General features: G+C 41.1%; 1 protein-coding gene across 1 annotated transcript in view; it reads right to left on the bottom strand.

Moving 5' to 3' along the window:
• The window catches only part of GORASP2 (golgi reassembly stacking protein 2), a 31,204-nt gene extending 9,279 nt beyond the window's left edge, over positions 1 to 21,925 (bottom strand). Inside the window, exons 1-7 of the mRNA XM_008138581.3 lie at positions 21,689 to 21,925; positions 9,582 to 9,662; positions 8,312 to 8,515; positions 7,820 to 7,906; positions 6,741 to 6,871; positions 3,050 to 3,182; positions 1,384 to 1,507 (exon numbers count right to left, since the gene is read on the bottom strand). Coding sequence (XP_008136803.2) covers positions 1,384 to 1,507; positions 3,050 to 3,182; positions 6,741 to 6,871; positions 7,820 to 7,906; positions 8,312 to 8,515; positions 9,582 to 9,662; positions 21,689 to 21,751 — 823 coding nt within the window. The 5' untranslated portion in view covers positions 21,752 to 21,925. The remainder of the gene's footprint in view (positions 1 to 1,383; positions 1,508 to 3,049; positions 3,183 to 6,740; positions 6,872 to 7,819; positions 7,907 to 8,311; positions 8,516 to 9,581; positions 9,663 to 21,688) is intronic.
• Between the last annotated feature and the right edge of the window lie 668 nt (positions 21,926 to 22,593).

Below are 22,593 nucleotides of genomic sequence, written 5' to 3'. Positions count from 1 at the left end.
GAACCTGGGACCTTTCAGTCCGCAGGCCGACGCTCTATCCACTGAGCCAAACCGGTTTCGGCGACATAAATGAATCTTAAAAACATTATTCAAAGTGAAAGAAGCCAACCACAGGAAACTACACATATCTATATATATAAAAGTCAAGCGACTGGAACGACCGATGGGTCGCTATGACGTGCACTGCAGCTGGCCAACCAGCCCAATCGGGGGCGGGGCCAGCCGGCCAATCTCCCACAGCCCCTTCCCCCGGCTGGACCCCACCCATGCATGAATTCGTGCACCAGGCCTCTAGTATTATATGAAAGGCCTAGATTAGACAAATCCATAGAAAGAAAGTAGATTTGGGGGAAAATAGGAAGTGACTGATAATGGGTACAGGGTCTCTTTTGGGGTAATAAAATGTTCTAAAATTGACGAAGGTGATGATTATACAACTCTGCAAATAAACTAACCACCGCCCCCTGAAATGTATATTTTAAATGGGTGAATTGTTTGGTATGTGAATTAGATCTTGATAAAGCTGTTAAAAAAATAACAACACTAAAACAAACAGGGACTATATGTATTAGGTAGAACAAGGAATAAAGGAAAGGATAGACGTATGTTTCCTGAGCAAGATTAAGCCCCTAGGAAAGGAATACATAGTAACCTGCTCATTTTTGTATCCCCAGTGTCTACCACTTCAGGGATATGCAAACCTCTGTTAGGTAAACAGCAATTAAACAGAATTTCAAGCTAAGAGTCCTGGCTCTACAACTTGTACAATATTAAGAGAAGCCCAACCCTAACTGGTTTGGCTCAGTGGATAGAGCGTCGGCCTGCAGACTGAAGGGTCCCAGGTTTGATTCTGGTCAAAGGCATGTACCTTGGTTGTGGGCACATCCCCAGTAGGGGGTGTGCAGGAGGCAGCTGATCGATGTTTCTAACTCTCTATCCTCTCTCCCTTCCTCTCTGTAGAAAATTAATAAAAAAAAAATACACATATATATATATATATATATATATATACACACACACACACACACACATACATATATATATGTGTGTGTATATATATATATATATATATATATATATATATATATATATATATAGAGAGAGAGAGAGAGAGAGAGAGAGAGAGAGAGAGAGAGAGAGAGAGGGAGAGAGAGAGAGAGAAGCCCAAAGTCAGAACTACATTGAGAAGAGGTTTAAATGCTGTGTGTCAAATGCATGGTGATTTAGTACTAAGTTTCACAGACAGGGCCTGTCAATACAGAGCATATTTACAGTTTTCAAAGTATACTGGCATTGATTTTTTAAAATTGTATAGCCTGAGACAGAAAAGAGTATCATGTCAAACAAAGTAGACTGAAAAACAGAATACATTTTTCTGTATACCTGTACTGAGAACATTACTGATAGCTGGTGCAGTTGAGCTAATAGAAAGTCCTGACAGACCCTGTTCAATTTCTGTGGTTCCTGGTGGTGACAAAGATGGGGGATTAACCGAGGACAGCTGGACCTTTCGAAAAAAAAAAAAAGAAAGAAAAAAATTACTCAAGTGTATTTACAAGAAAATATAAATATTGACTCTCACTAGTCCTACAGATTTTTTGATCATATACTGTCAAATATTTTAACCCAGCAGTTCTGCCTTCCGAGACTCCTTTCCTAATGCTGGTATATGCCAAGGACCATGCACTGTAACTACCTTCCCATCCTGTCACTTCCAGTCTCTTGACACATGGCAACTACCTTGTTACACACACTGTTCTAGTTACTTCTACACTAGAAGGAGATTCTATTCTCTTTCCTGGCCATCCAAAAATCACTTTACTCAACCCTTATATCACCACTGCTTTCTTCTTCTTCGAATCCTCAGCCAGTTTTTGTTTTAAACTTTCATTGGTCATGGAAGAAATCAGATGCAAGTCTTAAAACCATGATAAATTCCTTAGACGTTTCAAGATGCCTCACCTCATAAGTCCACCTTATCTTTTTTCATCAATGAACGAATATGGCAGCCAGATCTTTACTTTCCAGCAAGAGAAAATGAGGGAGTCTATATGGATTCTATACAGATGGGTGGATAGGTGGTTTCACCTCTGAATACTCTATTTCTGCTAGCTCCAATGCCTTCTAGCACATTTCAATATAACTTATATAATAGCCCTTTTTCCTAGTTGCTATTTCACCCTCTGTCTTCTGACTGCCCTAGAGGATCATCTGGTTAGGGGTAGCAGATATGGGCGGGGGAGTGTGAACATATAACTATGCTGGCTCTGGCCACGAGCCAATGGTGGGGATGAGGAGGGAGCGGAGGTTATACTTCTTCAGAGCTCCTCTTCATTTTCTCTAGAATCTGGTCAAACTGTGTGCCATAAAATGACAGTGGTAGCAGCCCTTCCTTTACAACTGTAGCATTTTCTTTTTGGATGTTTGGTTTTGAATTAGTTGTATAGACAAGAGTTAATTGTTCTGTGAGGCCTGCTTAGGAAACAGTTTAAAGGCTTTTAATCTTGTGCAAATATCTCTTATTCCTTAAAAAGCTTCATTTTGATCCTGTAACAGTCCCTACACACCTAGCATTCTTTACTTTCCCAGTCAAGTTTCTTGAAATAATAAACACCAGCTATCATCGCTTTATCATTCACTATTCACCCTCTATCTCCCTTTTTCTTAAAGCTTTGTTCTCCCCCTGGGCCTCTCCTGAGTTTGCTTTGCTGGGTCCCCTTTCTCCCCATCCATTTAAATACTAGAAATGTTCAAGATTCCAATGTCAGCCCTTTGACTCACTCAGGGGCCAATCCCTTGACAATTTTTATTAATGCTCATTGGGTTAAATTACTCTCTCTTTCCTGATGATTCCCAAATCTGTATCTCTAGCCTTGTCTTCTTTCTTAAAATCCAGACCTGTAGGATATCCAAATGGATATTCAAATTCAGCATGGTCAATACCTAACTCATCATCTACCCTACATCAATTAGTGCTACCACCACACACATCAACACTCAAGTCATTTTGGTGGAAACTTTATGATATAATGTAGTAAAGTTATCTTACCTCTGTAAACCCATCTTTAAGAGGAGTAATAGGTGTACCAGTCATCTGTCCTGGAAGAGAGATTTTCTTTCCTTCTTCAAAGGGGCGTGTAGGTATTCGATGCAAATAACCATATCCAATGCCACATCCTAGGCTATGAAAAAAACATTTTTAAGTTATTATCAGTCATAGCTTGCATTTCATTGAGGTTCTGAAATATAAAAACATTGCCATTCTTTTAAATAATGTCAATTTATCAATGTTCACCCTCTTATAAAATGCCACCCTTTTCTCCACCATGGGCACTACCTTTACTCTCCTTTATTTTTCTTCAAGTATTTATCACCATCCAACACGCCCTTAATAAAATGTTAAGGTTCATGAAGGCAGAGACCTTGTTTTGTTTAATGCCTTGAGCAGTTCCTGACCCATGGCAGACACTTAATAATTATTTGCTGAATGAATGTCATAGTCTTTGCACAGAAGAGCTCCAAGCACTTCTATATGATATCATTTACACATCTCATAGTTCTATTTCAAAACTCAACAAAAATCAATCCAAATTAATCCAGACTCCAATTCATCCTCTTACTGTTACCAGAGGCCACCTCTTTAATGATATGATTACACTGCTTCTTTCCATAGTCTATTGGCCTCCCAATATTTATTTTTCCTTCTTCCCTTTGTAGAATTATTTCTCTGCTATTGTGTGCAGTACTGGTGTGACTGTCAATAGAAGGCCTCTCCTGCCAAAATCAAGGAGTAGCTAATGACCAAAGTCAATCCATCTCTCCTGCCCATGGCTACAAATCTTGGGAGTGACAGAAAACCAAAAACGCTCATTTCTTCAGTAGAATACTGATGAAATTGCCAAAGTCCTTCCGCTCTAAATTCCTAGAGGTGTTCTGAGTTCTATCCTTCCCAAGTCTGATTTTTTAACTGTTTCTTTGATTATATGAGTGATTCCCCAGCAATAAAGTCATGTCTGCTTACAACAATGACAGTTGGTTTCTACTGTCTGGAACCAAAGAGCCCCCACTGATATAATATCATCCCCCCACTGCCCAAAGTATATACAAATTCCTGACCACGGTATTTAAGGCCCATCACAATCAGGTTCCAACTGTTTCTATCAAGACTGCTTTTATTTCCCAAACTACTTGACACTTTCTAAGTAGGCCAGGCAGATATGTCTGTGCCTCTCTCCTGCCAAGGCATTTATTATTTCTGTGTGTATTACCACCACCAAAAAATGGGAGAGCAGGCAGTGGCCAGCTTTAGATCTTCCTTATCCAAATCTGATTTCACAATGATGCTTCACATTACAAAATTACTTGTTCCTTCTCTCTTTTTTCCCCTCCCTTTTACCATCAAAACTGCAATTCTCACTGAACTGGATCTTACATAAATCTGAAGGGAGTAAGATTAAATAATTTACACTGATCAATGACAGCCTTTCAGAGGTAGCTACATTTTAAAACAAGGTGCTTATTGATCAAAATAACTAAGTGGTGGTAGAGAGGCACTTGAAGCAACAGCAAGACGTCCTGCGAACTTAAAGCTAGCCTAAGAATGAAACTAAGAGAAATGCTGTAATGAATGAAATGTGGTCAGCCTCAGAGGAGGGAATAAAAACCAGAAGCAGATACATGACAAATGAGAGTAGACTCAGGAAAATGGTATGTATGGGCCTGTTTAAAGCAATGGCTGATCAATGGTACTAAGTCATGTCAAAAGGAAAAATGTCTTCCAAAGAAAAGGAATAATTGCCAGAGTCTAGAAAAGGAGGACTCCAAGAACAGGAATGCAGCAGTGTAATTAAAAATTAAAGAACTAGTGATGACTTCCCCATCTGCAGAACCTCTTCCTTGCACGTTGATTCTATGCTCACCAAGCAATCTTGTGGTACTAATCACACCTAAGTGTTCTAACTGGAGAAACTATTACTTTCTTTTATAAACTGAAAATTTGCCATTCTAATAAACATAGCAGCTTCCTTACAAATTTAGTTTATATGTGCCAGTCCCTCTGAAATTAGTCAACTTTGAATGTCTCAAGATCATATTTCTGTGGTTATAAACCTGGACAATGAACAATGGCAACTTGATCAAGTATTGTCTCAAGCGGGCCAGATTCTTAAAATGAGACCTCTATCTCCTTTTCTCAAATGGCAACAACTTAGCATTCTGGTGCAACACAGACTCTGAGGTAGTGTGGGGAAAGGTAACAGTGTGAGCAAACAGAGGCTTTCTCTGCCTGCATCGACTAAGTCATCCTTTTTCCAGCAAATGCCAGACTTTTACAAAACATTTGGAAGTTTCCAAACCGTAAGCTTTCCTATAATAATTACTATCCTATATAATAAAAGGCTAATATGCAAATAGACCGAACGGCAGACCAACCAAACAACGCTATGACATGCACTGACCACCAGGGGCCGCGCATGGAACATGGCAGGCGACGGCAGCAGGCGGCAGAGTGTGGAACATGGTGGGCGTTGGCTGTGGTGGAGCAGGTGAGTGGGGGCACCAGACCAAGGCGGGGTGCCAGCTGCTGTTATCGGGGCGAGCCTCTGGTGGTTACTGAAAATTCTTTGCTCCCGGGCGCCGCGGTCCCACCCGGCGCTTGCACCTGCTGCTGGCGCCGCAGCTCACACCCACAGCAAGTGCCAAAGCCGCCACTTGCACCCACTGCCAGCACCTGGTGCCAGTCCTGATCGCTCGGCACTATGAGTGGGTGTTGAGTGGTGGCTGCTGGCCCTGATCGCCCCTGAGGACTTCTCCACCTCCCCTGCTCCTGAGGGGTGATTGGGGCAGCAGCCGCTGCTCACACCAACTGACGGCGCCGGCCCCGCTCGCACCTACTGCTGGCGCTGGCCCCAATTACTCCATGCCGTCAGCAGGTGCGAGTGGGGTCGGTGCCATCAGCGCATGGGAGCGGTGGTGGTGGGCGCGGGGCTGCCGGCAGACAGGGGACTGGGGGACATGGCAGGAGGAGCTGAGGAGGGGCAGAGCATGGGCCGAGACCCGCCTGTGCCCACTGCAGCCTAGTGGCCCACAGTTCCTTTCAAGATGCATGGATTTGTGCACTGGGCCCCTAGTGACTAATAATTCCTCAAATTAAAAAAGGCTCAGGACTTTCAAAATAGTAAAAAATTTGTACAATTTAAACAACAGCTGAAAGACCTTAAAAAAGCAATGTAAATCAGCATGCTTTGCTTTAGCTTTTTGAAATTATGGAACTGACTTGATAAACAGTCCCAGAAAACTGATTTTATAAAATCTGCCTACATGCTTGGCTTGATCCTCTTTCTAAATTGAGTTTTATGGTTATTGCAATTTTGTCTAATTCTTGGTTGAAATCAGCCTATTTCTGAAAGCCAATAGTTTCCACAAAGTCTAAGAAATCTTCCCAGCAGCTAGAGAAAGTTACACTGTGTTGTCCCATTGTTGAAGAGGGGAATTAAGAAAATAAAACTGAACTATTTGATTAAAATAACAAAACAAAAAAGGCTATTAGCTCTTAGCTCAGTAAAAAAAAAAAAAAAAAAGGACTATAGTCTATATACCAGTCTTCCTAAATATGTACTTTAAAAAAAGAATTATTGCTCGGCTGGTGTGGCTCAGTAGTTGAGCTTTGGCTCATGAACCAATCAATTTTTACAACACATCTAAGTTTAAGCAGTTATAATTTAGTCTAAAAATGACCTTACCTGCCTTCTCCACCCCATGCAGAATTTGGTGTAATAATCACTTCTCGACAGTTATCAGTGTCTGTATTATACACATAAAGTTTCAATGGTTTTGTTTCATGTGTTTCAATAAGGCTGAACAGATCTTCAGACTGCAAAAGCATCACAGGAGAAAAATGTTTTTATGTTACTGAACTTTAGAACAGTGGGTCTCAAACCTGGCTAGTATCAAAATTACCCGGAAACTTTAAAAAACACACACACACACAACCTTGCTGGGTGGCTAAGTTGGTTGGAGCATCGTCCCATATACCAAAAGGTTGTGGATTTGATTCCCAGTCAGGGCACATACCTAGATTGGGGGTTTGATCCCCAGTCGGGGCACATATAGGAGGCAAAACCAATTCATGTTTCTCTCTCTCTCTTCCTCTATATCTAAAATCAATAAACATATCCTCATGTAAGGAAAAAACAAAACACATACACACAGATTGTGGGCCTAGCCCCAAACATAAAAATCATTTCTTAAAACTGATACTCAAACAAGGTTTAATTTAATATATAACCTATTTACTACATGCAAGGCCTTATGTCCAGTTTCATAAGACCTAGTCAGCAATTTTAGTAAAACTCATCTACACACAAATCCTATGTATTTTGCCTTTGCTCTCTATGATTAAGACCTGGTTATCTGGGCACCTTATTTTTTCTCTCATTTTTGATTTAGCAACATATACTTTCACTAGCTATCAAGCAAGGAAAAGGATTAAAATAGCTGAGCCAATTTTGTGACCTCTTTTTAGGAAGAGAAAATGAAATCAATAACCAAAATGAGGATTTCATTTAGCCTTGAGGTACATTAAGAGATTTTTATATACCATACACAAAATCTGTGAAACTACTACATAGTATGCGTTTTTCCCCACAGCTATACTAATGAGACACCTCCCAGATGTTCTGTTTAACTCCTTGGCATGAGTGATCTTGACCGGCAAAGACCTAAATTTCAACTCTAAATGCAAAGTATGCAAATATACTTCTGAACTTAAACATTAGTAAGAAAATGTTATATAATTTTCTTTAATAAACACACTAATTACCTCATTCATGACAGTATCTGCTCCAATGATATAATCACTGTGAGGTCTAAGACCTGCCCGTGCTGCAGGAGAATTTGATTCTACTTCCTACGGTGACACAAAAACACACCCCAAAATTAATATACATAAAATAATGTTCCAAATTTTATAGCTCCCAGTCCTTAATTATAGTGATTAAAAACCCCTACATTTGTAATTGTCTTGTTATAATGTCACATAATCTTTAATAAATATTTAAAATACTTCTGTAGCTATCTCCTTTAACATTTCTTCTCATAATAGATAAATCATTATTTGTTTCTCTTCCTCATCTCATGCATTTAAAAAAATAACCTATATTTTAACAGCAATGAATTCTGATTTTTAAGAACTAAAAATAGCCTAATAATAAAATGTCCCTACAATCTCAACCAAACTGGAGATAACCACTGGTAGAACACCTTTCTACACGGCTTCTTAAATTGCAAGTAACAGCTTACAAGTGATACGTACCAACACATGCCAAACGTTTTCATTTGCCCCATCAAAGCTGCAGAAACGAATGCTCACTCCCAACAAGCCCTGGCCACCCCACATGTTACTTGGTGTGACTGAGGTCTCTCGCAGCTCCAGTGTTTTACTACTGTAGATAAGCATTTTTACAGGCTTTTCAACATTTGCTTTCAGTAGATCCTTAAGAGTATCATTGTCTTTATTCTGTGAACACATAAAATTATTTTTCTTAATAAATAAAAATGTAATGTTAACTATCTTAGTTTAAGCATCCTATGGCCTATTGGAGTAATATTAATCAACACAAAGCATTCTATGGGCAAAGGTTTCATTAACATCCAAATGTTCCTCCAAGTAAAAGAATGTTAAGAAGTTAAAAACAATTCTAATTAGCAACAACTTCTGTCTTTTTTCTAACAGCTAACTACAGATTATGAAATTTGCAACCGAACATGGATTGAAGTGATCTAGGGCTTCAGTGATTTAAAAAAAACCCAAAATATTCCATAAGAAGTCATATTACTAACAGGATTGGTATGACTTTGGTTTTAAAATCTAAAACATTTGCTGGCATTGAAGTTTAATTTTGGATTCTACTCCTAAATATACAGTTTAATTATTTAATAGGAACTGGCAGGAAAAAAAAAAAAAGGAAGCAGTATGTTAAATATTTCATTACATAAATGAATAAAGGCCATTATGTAGAAGATGTTGATAAGTAATAAAAACTTAACAATGCTGTGAAAAAAATAAGCCAACCAAGTAGCCATTGTCATAAGAATTTCCTTTGCTGAAATTATATAATTTCCTTCCTACAGGGCTTTATTATAGGTAAACTGAAAGCAACTTATAAAAAGTGGTTTTAATTCTGCACTTTTGGAACACATCTATCTGGTTCTAGAAACATTACTTATATACACAAGAAACTGACAAGTTGAAAGTCATTTGTCAATAACCTACAAAAGTTTGACATCTTTAAAAAAAGCAAACGCTTTAATATTATTTCTTTCTGCATAAAAAATTTAAATATTTAACACTTAAAGTAAAAGTCTCCAGTGATTTTAATCCCTTAAAATAATTGCTGGAGTGTCAAGTATAGTATTTTATATTTGACATTTTCATACGTTTACTAACGTAATTACTTTTACAAACTGGTAACACACTTTATGTTTGTAACTAATGAATAAACACCAGTCCCATATAATCTGAAAAATTCCATTTTTAAAAGATACAAAATACTATACACGAAGGTACAAAAAGCTGAACTTACTAATCTTGAACCATTAATAGAAACAATAAAATCAAAGAATGGTTCCAGTCCAGCTCTATGTCCTGGGGAATTTTCTTGTACCTGTAAAAACAAAAATGCCAATATGAAAAATACAAAGCTTAATTAAAAATCATAATTAAAATTTTAATACCCATCTCTTCTGTAAAACTAGATTAATTTTATCAACAAAAATTATAGCTACAAACTAGTTCTCTCATTTCTCTTCATCTAATCCAGAAAATAAATACCCTTGGAGCTTCCTAAATTCTACCCATTCTTTATGTTCACATCCTATATGAGGCTTTCCCTCTATGATTCTATTAACACCACTTTCTACTTTTTGGAGGCAGGTTGCGGGGCAATCCTCCGAGCATTTAGCACATGACACAACAGATATTTATTTATTACAACTAAGTGACAAATTCAAATTAATTTAGGGAGCATTTATTCCATGACTACTACTAGCAAGGAACAATTCAATTGCAAAACTAATATAGGATCATAGTGGCTGGTGTCAAAACATTTATAATCTGTGGAAAACAGGCAAGAAGAGAAAGGGGAGACAGAGGACATATAGTCCTCTAATAACTGTGCTACAAGACCAAAAAAGTAAGGGTTAAATGTAGGCACAAAGTTCTAAAAGAAAGATTAATTCTAACTGAAGAAGCTTCACACACACAAACATTTGAACTGTACTTTAAAAAGGAGGTAGAACTTTCAAAGGTGAAAATGAACAAGAGGATAAGGACATCTGAAAGTTGAAGAAATGATACGAGTAAAAACCCAAAAGGAGTCTGAAAAATGAGGATAATAACATAGTATAGCTAGACAACAGGGTGGTGTGGGATAGAAATACAGAATTATATGTTTAGAAAATCAGAAGTCCTTTATTTTACAGGTGAAAAAACCATTTTACTACTTGTCTATGGGCCATAGCTGGCTGGTGGTAGAGGTGAAACTCAAAAGTACATTTTACAACTATTAATCTAATAAGGAGGCTGCCGGAAAGAGTGCAGCCAGATTTATAGATGACTTTTAAGTGAAAGATTAGGACTATTTAGCTTCTCAACAACTCAAATGTTTAGCACCCAACTTTGAAATGGATTAAAATTACCTATTAAATTTGCTGAAACTGAAATAATAAAATTAGTAGCTGGTAGTATTGGCAATATGACAAATAAGCAAAAAAGTTAATATAATCCACTTTGCATCTCTCTATAATATTTTCATAATGTTTTAAGGAATTGTTATTCTGCTTTGATGTTATTAAACACTGTCAAATCTATCCTATGAAAACAAAGTTTGAATTGAGATTTGTAGGTTGATTTATTCTAACAGTCTAAAGAGTTTTTAATAGTCAATTCTGAGGCTAAGGAAATAACAGATACATACATTCATCCATGCATAAATCTGTAGCAATTTACACAGTAACAAATAATTTTGATGCTTTCAATATTGAACACAGATTGTTCCCAGAATGTCCCTTTAATACCTGACCTCTTGGATTAGTATTACCTTATTTAAAGCCAAATTATACTATCATTGCCTCTGAAGAAGTAAAACTAATTTTTTCCCCATTTATCACAATAAGGAATAGTTAGTTGTCCATTATAAAGATGCTTCAATGTTTAACTTAGTAAAACTGTTTGATTTTGCTTTATGCAAATTTCCCTGCAAATGTGAGTCTTAATCATTTTTTAAGTTAAATTACCAAAGGGATTTAAAAGTGTTACCTTTAATAAAAATAGTCAATATATACTTGTTTAATTTCTGTATACTCAAGTTTTCTTAAATGCGGGCTATTATAGTCTACATATAGGGTGGGGCAAAAGTAGGTTTACAGTTGTGAGTACATGAAACAAAGTTTATTCCTATATTATTAATTAACTAGAGGCCCGGTGCATGAAATTCATGCGGGGGGGGGGTGTCCCCTCAGCCCAGCCTGCACCCTTCCTCTCCAATCTGGGACCCCTCGGGGGATGTCCAACTGCCGGTTTAGGCCCGATCCCAGGGATTGGGCCTAAACCGGCAGTCGGACATCCCTCTCACAATCTGGGACTGCTGGCTCCTAACTGCTCACCTGCCTGCCTGCCTGATCACCCCCAACTGCCCCCCCCCCTGCCAGCCAGATCACTCCTAACCGCCTCTGCCTGCCGGCCTGATCACCCCCAACTGCCCCCCTTGTCACCCCCAACTGCCCCCCCCCACCGGCCTGGTCGCTCCCAACTCCCCCCCTGCTTACCTGGTCGTCTCTAATTGCCCCCCAGCTGGCCTGGTTGCCCCTTACTGCCCCCCCCTCCGCCAGCCTGGTTGCCCCTTACTGCCCCCCCCTGCCAGCCTGGTTGCCCCTTACTGCCCCCCCCTGCCAGCCTGGTCGCCCCTAACTTCCCCCCCTGCCGGCCTGGTCGCCCCACGCAGCCTGCTGTTCAGTCGTTTGGTCGTCCCTCACTAACCCCCCTGCCGGCCTGGTTGCCCCACGCAGCCTGCTGGTTGTTACTGCTACTGTGACGGTGTCCTAGACAATTTTCATATTCCTCTATTATTAGTATAGACTAGAGGCCCAGCGCGCACGAGTAGCTTGCTTCCACTTGCCTCAGCTGGCCGCCCCGCCCATCGCCGCTCGTAGCTTGCGCCCCGCCCTCCATTGCTCATAGCTCTCCGCCACTCATAGCCCTCTGCCTCTCATAGCTCACTGCCCCGCCCTCTGCCACTCATAGCTCTCCGCTGCTAGTAGTTTGCGCCCCGCCCGCCACTACTCCTAGCTCTCTGCCGCTAGTAGCTCGCTGCCCCACCCTCTGCTGCTCATCCCACCCTGTATTGTCAGGCAAAATGTCTAGAACCCGAAATGCCAGATAGATTTCTCCTCAAATGGCAACTCTGAAAGGAAAATGGTGGCAGCTTGGATCTATGAGGAGAAGAAAAGTGAGGTCAAGTCACAGCTGGCTGGGGAAAAAAGAGTCAAAGATCTGCCAGGTATGAAATGCCTATTAGAATCTTATCAATTAGGTGCAAAATGCTTCAGGTGTGAAGATAATTAGCATACCAGTAAGCCCTAGAAGCTCCCTCAGAGTGAAGTTTCTCACTTAATAGGGTCCATTACCTAGTAATTCTATTTTATCTAGAAACTAAAATGTCCACTGATCAATTTCACACTTCTCCACTGAGGCTGCCAAAAGTTTATCTTTTAGTTAAAAAAGGCTAAAGACAATGCTTTTGAAATATCATCACCAACTTAGAAAGTTGGTCTCACATACAGAATCTTATCATGCCATCCTTCAAGTATAAAGTTTTACTACCATTTGTTTGAAATGCAAAGTCTTCAATACCAGTTCCCCATAACTCAAAAAAGATTCAATAACTAACTTTGAATTCTAAAATAAATAAAATGTCTCTAACTCTATTTTTTCACTAGAGGCCCAGTGCATGACTGAATCATGCACGTGTAGGGTCCCCTACATGCTTTCGCTTTCGATCGCAGGGGAGCTGGGTGCCTGTCCGCTGGTGCACCAGGCCTTTAAGAAGCCGCGGCGGAGGCTTCTGAAAGGCCTGGTGCCTGAGCGGACAGGCACCCAGCTCCCCCGCTTTTGATGGTCTGCAGCGGGACGTGAGCTCGCTGCCCCAGAGGCCCCTTCTATTCCGCAGCACAGCCATGGCGCAGACGCTGAGCTCACGCCACCACTGGCGACGCGAGCTCAGCGTCCTGCCGGCCCAATCGGCTACCCTGGCCACCCTGAGTCCCGCCCCCTGTGCCTCCCTCTGGCCCAATCGTGAGCGTAGCGGAGTGATGGTAATTTACATATTACCATTTTATTAGGTAGAATTTTCATTTGCTACAAACATCAATCTCCTCTCTGTTTCTAATGGACCTTGAAATTAATTTCTTTCCCAAATTTATTTATATCATTAGTACCAGCACAATTCTGGTATTTAGGTATCTTAATTACTGCTAGGAAGCCAGCAGAGGGAGCCCTAGGAAATGCTCTCTTGACCCTAATACACTTAAAGGAAATTTCCTACTTTTCATAGCATGGAAAATAAGATCTACAACACAGCAAATGAAACATCCACACAGGTAAGTTTCTCTGGCAATATTATTCATTGATAAGAATCACTTAGGCATCTAATCTCGCAAGTATCAGATTCCCACTTCAATACGTTTTGTCCCGTATAAGATCTGATTATTTATCGTGTTTCCTTCAAAACATCTTAATTAAGTACATACACATACATAAACACACATGGTTATGCAGGCCACTTAGCACTTATTTTTGGGCCAAATATCACAGAAATTTAAGATGAAGAGGTTAAATTTGAAAGTTAAATAATTAAGATTTTGCAAGATTTAAAAAAAATGTATTGTGAGCCCTGGATGGTTTGGCTCAGTGGATAGAGTGTCAGCCTGCGTACTAAAAGGTCCCAGGTTCGATTCTGGTCAAGGGCACATGCCTGGATTGGGGGCTCGATCCCCAGTAGGGGGCGTGTAGGAGGCAATGATTATCTTTCATCATTAATGTTTCTATCTGTCTCTCCCTGTCCCTTCCTCTCTGAAATCATTAAAAATATTTTTTTTGGGGGGAAAAATGTACAGTGAGAAGATAACAGAGTTTTAGAGCTAGACTGACTTGGTTTTGAGGCATGGTTTTGCCTACTTATTAGCAGCGTAAGCTTAGGAAAGTTTATCTTTATGGGCTTCAGTTTTCTCATCTGCAAGTAAGGGATAATGTCATCTACTTTACAAGAATATTGTAGCAACTGAATGAGTGTACTGGTAAGTTTATGAAATGCTTAGCTAAGTCTCTGACATATGACAGGAGTCCTAAAAATCTGAAGCTCATCTTTCTAACTTTTCAATCACCACCTGAGGGTAAATCTTTATAACCAACTAATTCCTGGACACTACATTATTTTTCTAACCATGTATTAACAAGTGGCCCATTGCAGGAAGATTCCTGCAATAGGGCTTCCTGCTGAGGTCACTGCCCTGCCTGCTTTCCTCCCTTCTCAGCCACCCCGCTTGCTTGCTTCTCCGCAGCTTCGCTCCCTTCTGCAGGCTTGGCTTCTTTCTACGCTGTCTTGATATGCAAATTAACCGCCATCTTGGTTGGGTTAATTTGCATACTCGCCCTGATTGGCTGGTGGGCGTGGCTTGGGCGTAGCGAAGGTGCAGTCAATTTGCATATTACTCTTTTATTAGGTAGGATTATCTCTCACCCATTAAAAAACACAAAATGTTAGCCAGCTAGGAAGGGAAGAAAAATAATTTTTCAAATGCTGTTTCTAAAAAATCAATTCCAGATGGACGATGGATCTAAAGATCAAAGGCAAAACAATAACGCTTTTAGAGAAAAACACAGGAGAATATTTTTGAGATCTTCAAGTATAAAGAGTTCTTAAATAGGACACAAGAAAGTACTAAATATAAACTAAAAAAATTGATAAGCTAAATTATACTAAAACTACAAACTTCTGCTAGTCAAAAGACAAGTAGAAAATACACATTCAAAAAGGAACTATATTCAGAACAAATTTAGCATACTGCAAATCATTAAGAAAGATAGTCAATAAAATCACAATGAGATACTACATATCTACAAGACTGGCTAACATAAAAAAGACAATAACGAGGATGGACAATAAATAATGTGGAGAAACTGGAACCCAGTTTGGAAACGGTGGAAATGTAAAATGGTGCAGCCACTGTGTAAAAGTTTGGCAATTCCTCAAAATGCTAAACACAGTAATCATATGACCCAGCAATTTCACTCCTATATAACCAAGAGAAATGAAAACATGTCCATGTAAAACTTGTACACAAATTTCATAGCTGCATTATTCATAAAAGCCAGAAAATGGAAACTCAGCTGATATTCCTCAGCTAAAGAACAGATAAACAAATTGTAGAATACCCATAAAATGGAATATAACTTGGCAATAAAAAGGAACCAAGTATTGATAGATGTTACAACATGAATGAACCTTGAGAACATTATACTAAGTAAATGAAGCCAGTCACAAAGACCATATATTGTATGATTCCATTTAAATGTCCAGAAAAGGCAAATCCATAGAAAAATAAAGTTGATTAGTGGCCGCCAGGGGCTGAGAGTAGGAAGGAGGGAGAGTAGCTGCTAATAGGAAGAGAGTTTCTTTCTCGAGTGATAAAAAGGTTCTGGAATTAGATACTAGTGATGGTAGTACAACTTTGTGAATATACTACAAAAACCACTGAACTGTATACTTTAAAACGTTGGATTTAATGGTATATAAATTAAATCTCAATAAAGTTGCTAAAAATGGAGAAAACATTTTAGCAGACACTAAACAAAAGAGGATACTGAAGTGGCCAATAAATATGAAAATGTGCTCAACTTCAATAGTCATCAAGGAAATGCAAATTAAAACCACAATGCCATACCACTACACACCTATCAGAATGGTCAAAATAAAAAAAGATGGAAAATACTAAGTATTAATGAGGATATGGAACAATCAGAAACCTGACTGTGGGAATGTTAAATTAGTCAATGACTTGGCAATATCCATTAATATTTAAATATGCACACCTCTGACCAAAAATTCCACTCTTTAGTATGCCCAATAGAAATGGGTATACATGTTCTCCAATACATAGAGTATAATGTTCACAGCAGTACTATTTGTAACAGCCCCAAACTAAACAGCAGAATAGATACGTTTTGGTATATGCAGCAGAATTAAGCTTTTGACTTTCTCACCTCACTTTCTGATCCTCAATCATTAGAAAGTTTTATCAGATTTAGCCTGAATTTGTGTATAGATCTAATAGTTCTATACTGGTTGTTTTCCAGTGAAACATCCATCTCTTTTCCTGGGATTAAAAGTATAACACTTTATACTAGATTTGGGTCACATCTTGACTTGAAGGAGAGAGGGACAGCAGGGTTGAAGGGAAGAAGAGTTTGGGGGAGGCAGGGGAAGGTGGCGGCGGCATTCTCCTAACTGCATTGGTTTATTTAATGAGGAATACAGAACTGCTACCTTAAAGTAACAAAGGAAATTACAAGGCTACTTTCAGAACATGGATATTATCAGACCAGGTTTTTTATAAGGTGATATACAAAAATATATTTGCCCCAAGTTTCTAGCTGGTATATGAATTATCTTAAGTTTTCTAACTATGGAGATGTTTCCATAAAACTGGCTCAGTGGAATGTGTCTTCTCTTTATTACTGCACCATCAATTCCTTCCTCACACATAAAAGGTAGGTAAGTCCCTTTGAAGGACTTTCTGTCTACACCATCATCTCCTCTAGCTCTCAATTTAATGTTAACACTCTCACTTCTGTACTGTTTTTAAAAACAGTAGAGATGTTACATGAGACTAAAAAAATAAATCAATCAAGTAACACCTAAATGAGGATTCATTTCAACTAGACACATAAAATGATAGGAAAAGATTTGGAAATGTGATGTAATAAAAATAAACTCTAAAACCTTCAGAGTTATAAAAGATACTTTTGGAGTTAGTGAGCTCTTCCACATCTGAAAAGGCACAGTTTCCCAATTTGGGACTTGACACAAAAGTGTAGTAAATAATTTTTTAGTAGACTAAAAGAGTTCAAGCCTCCCTGCTAAAACATTATTCTCAACTAGAGGCCCAATGCACGAAATTTGTGCAAGAGTAGGCCTTTCTCCCCGCAGCTGCCGGTATCGGCTTCCCTCTGGCCACCAGCAGGCACCTGGGAGCTGGGCTTCCCTCGAAGCCCAGGCTTCGTCCAGAAGGACGTCTGGTCTAATCAGCATACTGGTATTACACTTTTATTATAGATGTTCTACCAAAGTAACTCAAAGAGCACATTCTCCTCACACTCAACCCATGATGAAACTTGTAACATATGAAGCAATTTGAAATAAAATTCTAATAGTAACTAAAAGGAAATAAAAACCCATCATTACATAGCAGCTTCCTAGAAAAAATCCATATAATTAGTAAAAAGATGTTGAAAGTGAAGTTTACTCTAAAAAAATAAAAAACTCTTGACAACCTGTCACCTCATTTTATACTATTCAATGTTTATATAATTAGACAATATTAAAATTCAATAATTTGGGAAAATACATTTTAAGTGAAATCAAAAGGTAGGATTTAAAGTTGTAGATATGTACTTATAACAACAAAAGAATAGAAAAATTAAATGCCCAACATCAGAAGGTGCTGCTTAACCAAACTATGGTACAAGAGACTACTCTGAAGCTAAGTGAAACAAGAGGCAGATCTATGTGCTGCTATGGAAAGAAGGCAAGATGGGTTATCAAATGAGAAGAACAAGGTAACAGTTTATATCATATGATTCCAACAGTTATAAAAGGAAAAAAAAAAAGCAAGAATAAAAGGGAGGAGGGTATATCAAACATTTTTTAAAGAATACATAAGAAATTATCAATAGCCCTGGCCGGTTTTGCTCAGTGGTTGTGGGTTTGATTCCTGATCAAGGGCATATATCTGGTTTGCAGGTTCGATCTTAGACCTTGATCCTGGTGGTTGAGGTGCATGTGGCAGAATCGATGTGTCTCTCTCAGAGTGATTTTTCTTTCTTTCTCTCCCCCTCTCTTCCACTCTCTTTGAAAAGCAATGGAGCCCGGCTGGTATGACTAAGTGGTTGAGCTTCAACCTCTGAACCAGGAGGTCATAGGTCCATTCCGGGTCAAGGCACATGCTCTGGGTTTTGGGTTAGATCCCCAAAGAGGGAGGGGGCACGCAGGGAGCAGCCGATCAATGATTCTCTCTCATCATTGATGTTTCTCTCTCCCCTCCTCTTGGAAATAAATAAAAATATATTAAACAAACAAACAAAATCAATGGAAAAAAATATCCTCAGGTGAGGATTAACAAAAAAAAAATAAATAAATAAATAAATAAATAAATAAATAAAATTATTTATGATGGTTACTTCCAGTACAGGGAGTGGGGCATAAAATAAGATCAAACATGAAAATACATAAAACATAAAGAGGAAAGTACACTGCTCAAAGCAGAAAATTTGGAAACATTTCAAGATTATCCCTAAAGATTTTGTTAAAAAAGAATCTAACAATGACTATTGAAAAATGGAAAAACTGTAAAGTTCAATCTGAACTGTAGGAACTTTAAAGTAATAATAATAAAAACAGCAGTGAATGTGGATGTCACTAAAATTAGTATTTCAAAATCCAGTCATATAAGTTTTTATTACTAACAAGAAAATGGCCAGGAATTGATTAATGACAACTTCTAATTTAATCATTCTAGGCCTTGTTGAACACTGGTGATTTTATTCCAGGGTTAACCTGCCATATATACTCTGGTTTACAAGCTCAGTAATCCAGTGGTGGAATATACTGCTGTACATTTAGGCAATCCTATATAATAAAAGGGTAATACGAAAATAGTCTGAACAGCAGAACTGAACAACCAATCAAAGCGTAATACGCTAATGATATGCTCAGGCTGCTCAACCGCTCACTATGACGTGCACTGACCACCAGGGGGCAGATGCCCCGACTGGTAGGTTAGCTTACTGCTGGGGTATGACCGATGGGGACCGAGCAAGATGGGCCGGACACCCTCTGGAGCCTCCGTGGTTGCTCCCTGGCCCAATCGAGCACCAGTGGGGTCCCTCAGCCTGGCCTGTGCTCTCTCGCAATCCAGGACCCCTAGTGGATGTGGGAGAGCCAGTTTCAGCCCAATCCTGCAGGCCACGCCCCTTGGGAGGGAACCAGAGGCAGGGCTCATGGCTGGCAAATGCTGCTGCATGCTTCTGCGGCAGCGAGAGCCTCTCCTGATTGGGACTGATTGGGCACAAGCCTGTGGCGGGCACAGTGGGGCCGGGATGAGCAGGAGCGGCAGGTAGGAGCTGCAGGTGGCGTTGGACTGCGGGTTTCACCCGATCCCTGCAGGCCACCTAGAGGGACCCCACCCGTGCATGAATTCGTGTACCGGGCCTCTAGTAACAAATGAAAGGAAGATCTTTTTATATGTTGGGATTTAACATAGTACTTGCCACTTTGAAAACAAAGATAAGAATACCAATTACAGAATCAGGGGCAGAGCAGGTTACATACTCAGATACATTTAAAAAATTCTCTGCCTGGTCAAAGAGGCTCAGATGGTTAAGCACAGTATTGTGCACCAAAAGGTTGCTGGTTTGATTCCTGGTCAGAGCACATACCTAGGTTTCGGGTTCAATCCCTGGTGGTTGGAGCAAGTACAGAAGGCAATTGATTAGTTTCTCTCTCATATGGATGCTTCTCTCCCTCTCTCTTTCTCCCTTCTTCTAAGTATGTCGTTGGGTGAGGATTTAAAAAAATTATCCTAAATTAGATGATTATTATTATTTTAAAGCTCCCTCTTATAAAACTGGAACAAAGTAAGAATTACTTAATCTTTTGCAACATTTATGCTCCAGATGCAGATAGAAAACAAAGGTTGTCAATAGTTCTTTTAAAAATCAGATTTATAGATTAATAACATCTGAACTATAGAATATGTATGAGTGCCTATTTACTGAGGTGCAGCTCTGTGAAGAAAATACACTTCAACTTATTTTATGGCAAATTAAGTTATTAATGTAAGTCACGGAATTGGAATTCTTTTGATGTGTACAGCTTTCTAGGAGACTTTTTAAACTCATTAACACTGTTTTACTAATTGCACGTATTTAAAAAAAAAAAATCACGAATCCCCAAGGATTCATGGCTACAATCAGTCATTGGATAATACCGAATAATACAGCCAAGAGCAGAGAACTCAAAATCAAACCGGATAAGAGAGAGAAAAGTACTGCCACGAACTTGCACTTCACATCTGGAATCTGACACTTCTTCCATTTCCCCTATCTCTGTAGTACTTGGGGGTTGGCTTAACTGAAGGAAAAGGAAGATAATATGGTTTATTAATAGGTTCTCTTTATTTTGCTGCGAAAATCTTTTTCCAGCCAGTGTGCGGCTTCAAGAGGGATTTTTAGTGCAGTGGAGAGACAACTAGATATGATCATCGGTAAGATCAGAAAGGTGACTGATCACAGCCCTGTCACACAGACATTTGGGTACTTTTAAGTGTGTGTCTGCCTAAAACACGGGACGTAAGCCAGAAAGCGACGGAAGCACCAGGAAGTGCACTTTCTCACGCTCAGTGAAAATGCTCTTGCCTGTGAGGAGCTAAGACCTAGTGGTGCTCTGCTGCACCCTGAAACAGCGCTACAACTGGGGCCCCTCTGCGGACAATCACGTTACCACGCGCGGGGGTCCCGGCACACAACCCTCGATGCTTCTTACAGACTAGCTCCATGAGGAGAGGAGGACATGCTTTATTCACCCCAGGCTGTCCATCAGCAGGGGTTTAGCTAAGGCCTTTTGAGGTGCTATGTTTCCCTGCATCCTGGAGACTGAGGCTGCTTTCCTTTGTTTACCTAGATTGTTTTAACGTTCCCCTCTCTTACACCACCTACACCTTCCATCTCCACCACGCCCTGAGCAGTCTCAGGAAGAGCAGAACGGAAGTTCCCCCGGCCAGGAAATGTGGGAAAGGAGGACTGGAAAGGTCCGGAGCGACACCAGGGAGGGGAAACTCCTGTCAAATTCACTCAAGTCCGTCAAACCTACTCCTAGGCCATTTCGTTCTGTCTGCCTTACTGGCCTCTGCGGACATTCAGGCGGCGCCGAGGTCAATGAACACCTGCCGTCGCATCCTCCGCCTCTCGTCGGCGGGTTCCGGGCTTCCTTTTCTCGGAAAACTCCAAAGATACCCTCACCATCACCTCTCTGCAGAGTTTGCCCCCACCCCTTACATTAACTAACTTTGGACGCTAAGATTTCAGGGGGAGGGGACCGAGAATGCCGTGCGCAGGAAAAGCAGCCAAGTTTGTTCCCTGGCGAAGTCGCCGGATGCCGTCTCCGCGCCAGCCCGACCTCCCACAGCGGGGGGCGCCGGGCCCGGGGGCTGCGGGCCGGCGGGACGCGAGTGCAGTCTAGAACCGGCCTCGGCACCGCAGCGCCCGCGGCCGCCGCTCCTCCGTGAGGTCGGGCCTGCCAGCCTCGGGAAAGGCCCGCCTCCAGCCCCGCTGCTCCCGGGCCGCCGTCGGACCCCTTACCCGCAGGACGTGGTAGCCTTCCGTGCCGCCGCCGGGAATCTCGACGCTCTGCGAAGAGCCCATGGCGGCGGGCGATCCGAGTGGCCGGGTCGGGCTCCGCGCTGTTCCCCGCCCCCCGCCAACCGCCCGCTACTGCTCCTCCGCTTAGCACTTGGGACGTGGCACTCGCTGCCGCCGGAGAGCCGGGCCGCACTGCCCGCCGGGAGATCGTCTCCGCGGCAGCCGGGGCCCCAGCGACGCCGCCGACAGCGCCACCTGCCGCGAGCCCCCCGGAACTGTCTGAGCGTGCGCAGGTGGAGTGGGCGGGCCGGAGGAGGAGAGCGGGGCGGGGCCTCCAATTGCTCGCGAGAGAGCGGACGTACCGTTCGCCCTGCCTGGGAACCTGGCTACGGGACCCCGGATGGGACAAGATTCGTCTCCCGAAAGATTCTTGCCCGGAAAGTACGGCTGCTGGGCAGTAGCTCCTCTTGTGGCCGGAGACAGAAAGAAGGCTGCTAGAAAGAATGGGGGCGAACGCAAGCACACTGCTTCCTCGCCATTCCCTGCGTCTTGTCCCAGGTTGTACAGAGGAGGGTGACAGTGGCTCTCCGTAGAATGAATACCGTGTCGGTTCAGCTCAGCTCAGCTGTATAAAGGGAAACATGCCATTTGTAAAACGGCTGTCCCCAAGAGCCATGGAGGGCCCAAGTACTTTTTGTTTTTTGTTTTTTTTTTTGCTTTCCCTAATTGTGAGAACAAGACCAGCACACTTGGATGTCCTTTGCGTTCCACTGCCTGCTGCTAGGTTCCCCATTCCTCTTCCTTTAGGTAGCCAAGTTGCACTCACACTTCCTACTCCATTGTAAAAACCCCTATTGTCCAGAGGTCAATTTGACCATCACCAATGGTGTATTCTGATGAGAAGC

The sequence above is a fragment of the Eptesicus fuscus genome, chromosome 11 (genome assembly GCF_027574615.1).
Source record: "Eptesicus fuscus isolate TK198812 chromosome 11, DD_ASM_mEF_20220401, whole genome shotgun sequence".
Classification (NCBI taxonomy): Eukaryota; Metazoa; Chordata; class Mammalia; order Chiroptera; family Vespertilionidae; genus Eptesicus; species Eptesicus fuscus.
Note: the sequence above shows the minus strand (reverse complement) of the source record. Positions and strands in the feature narration are given on the sequence as shown.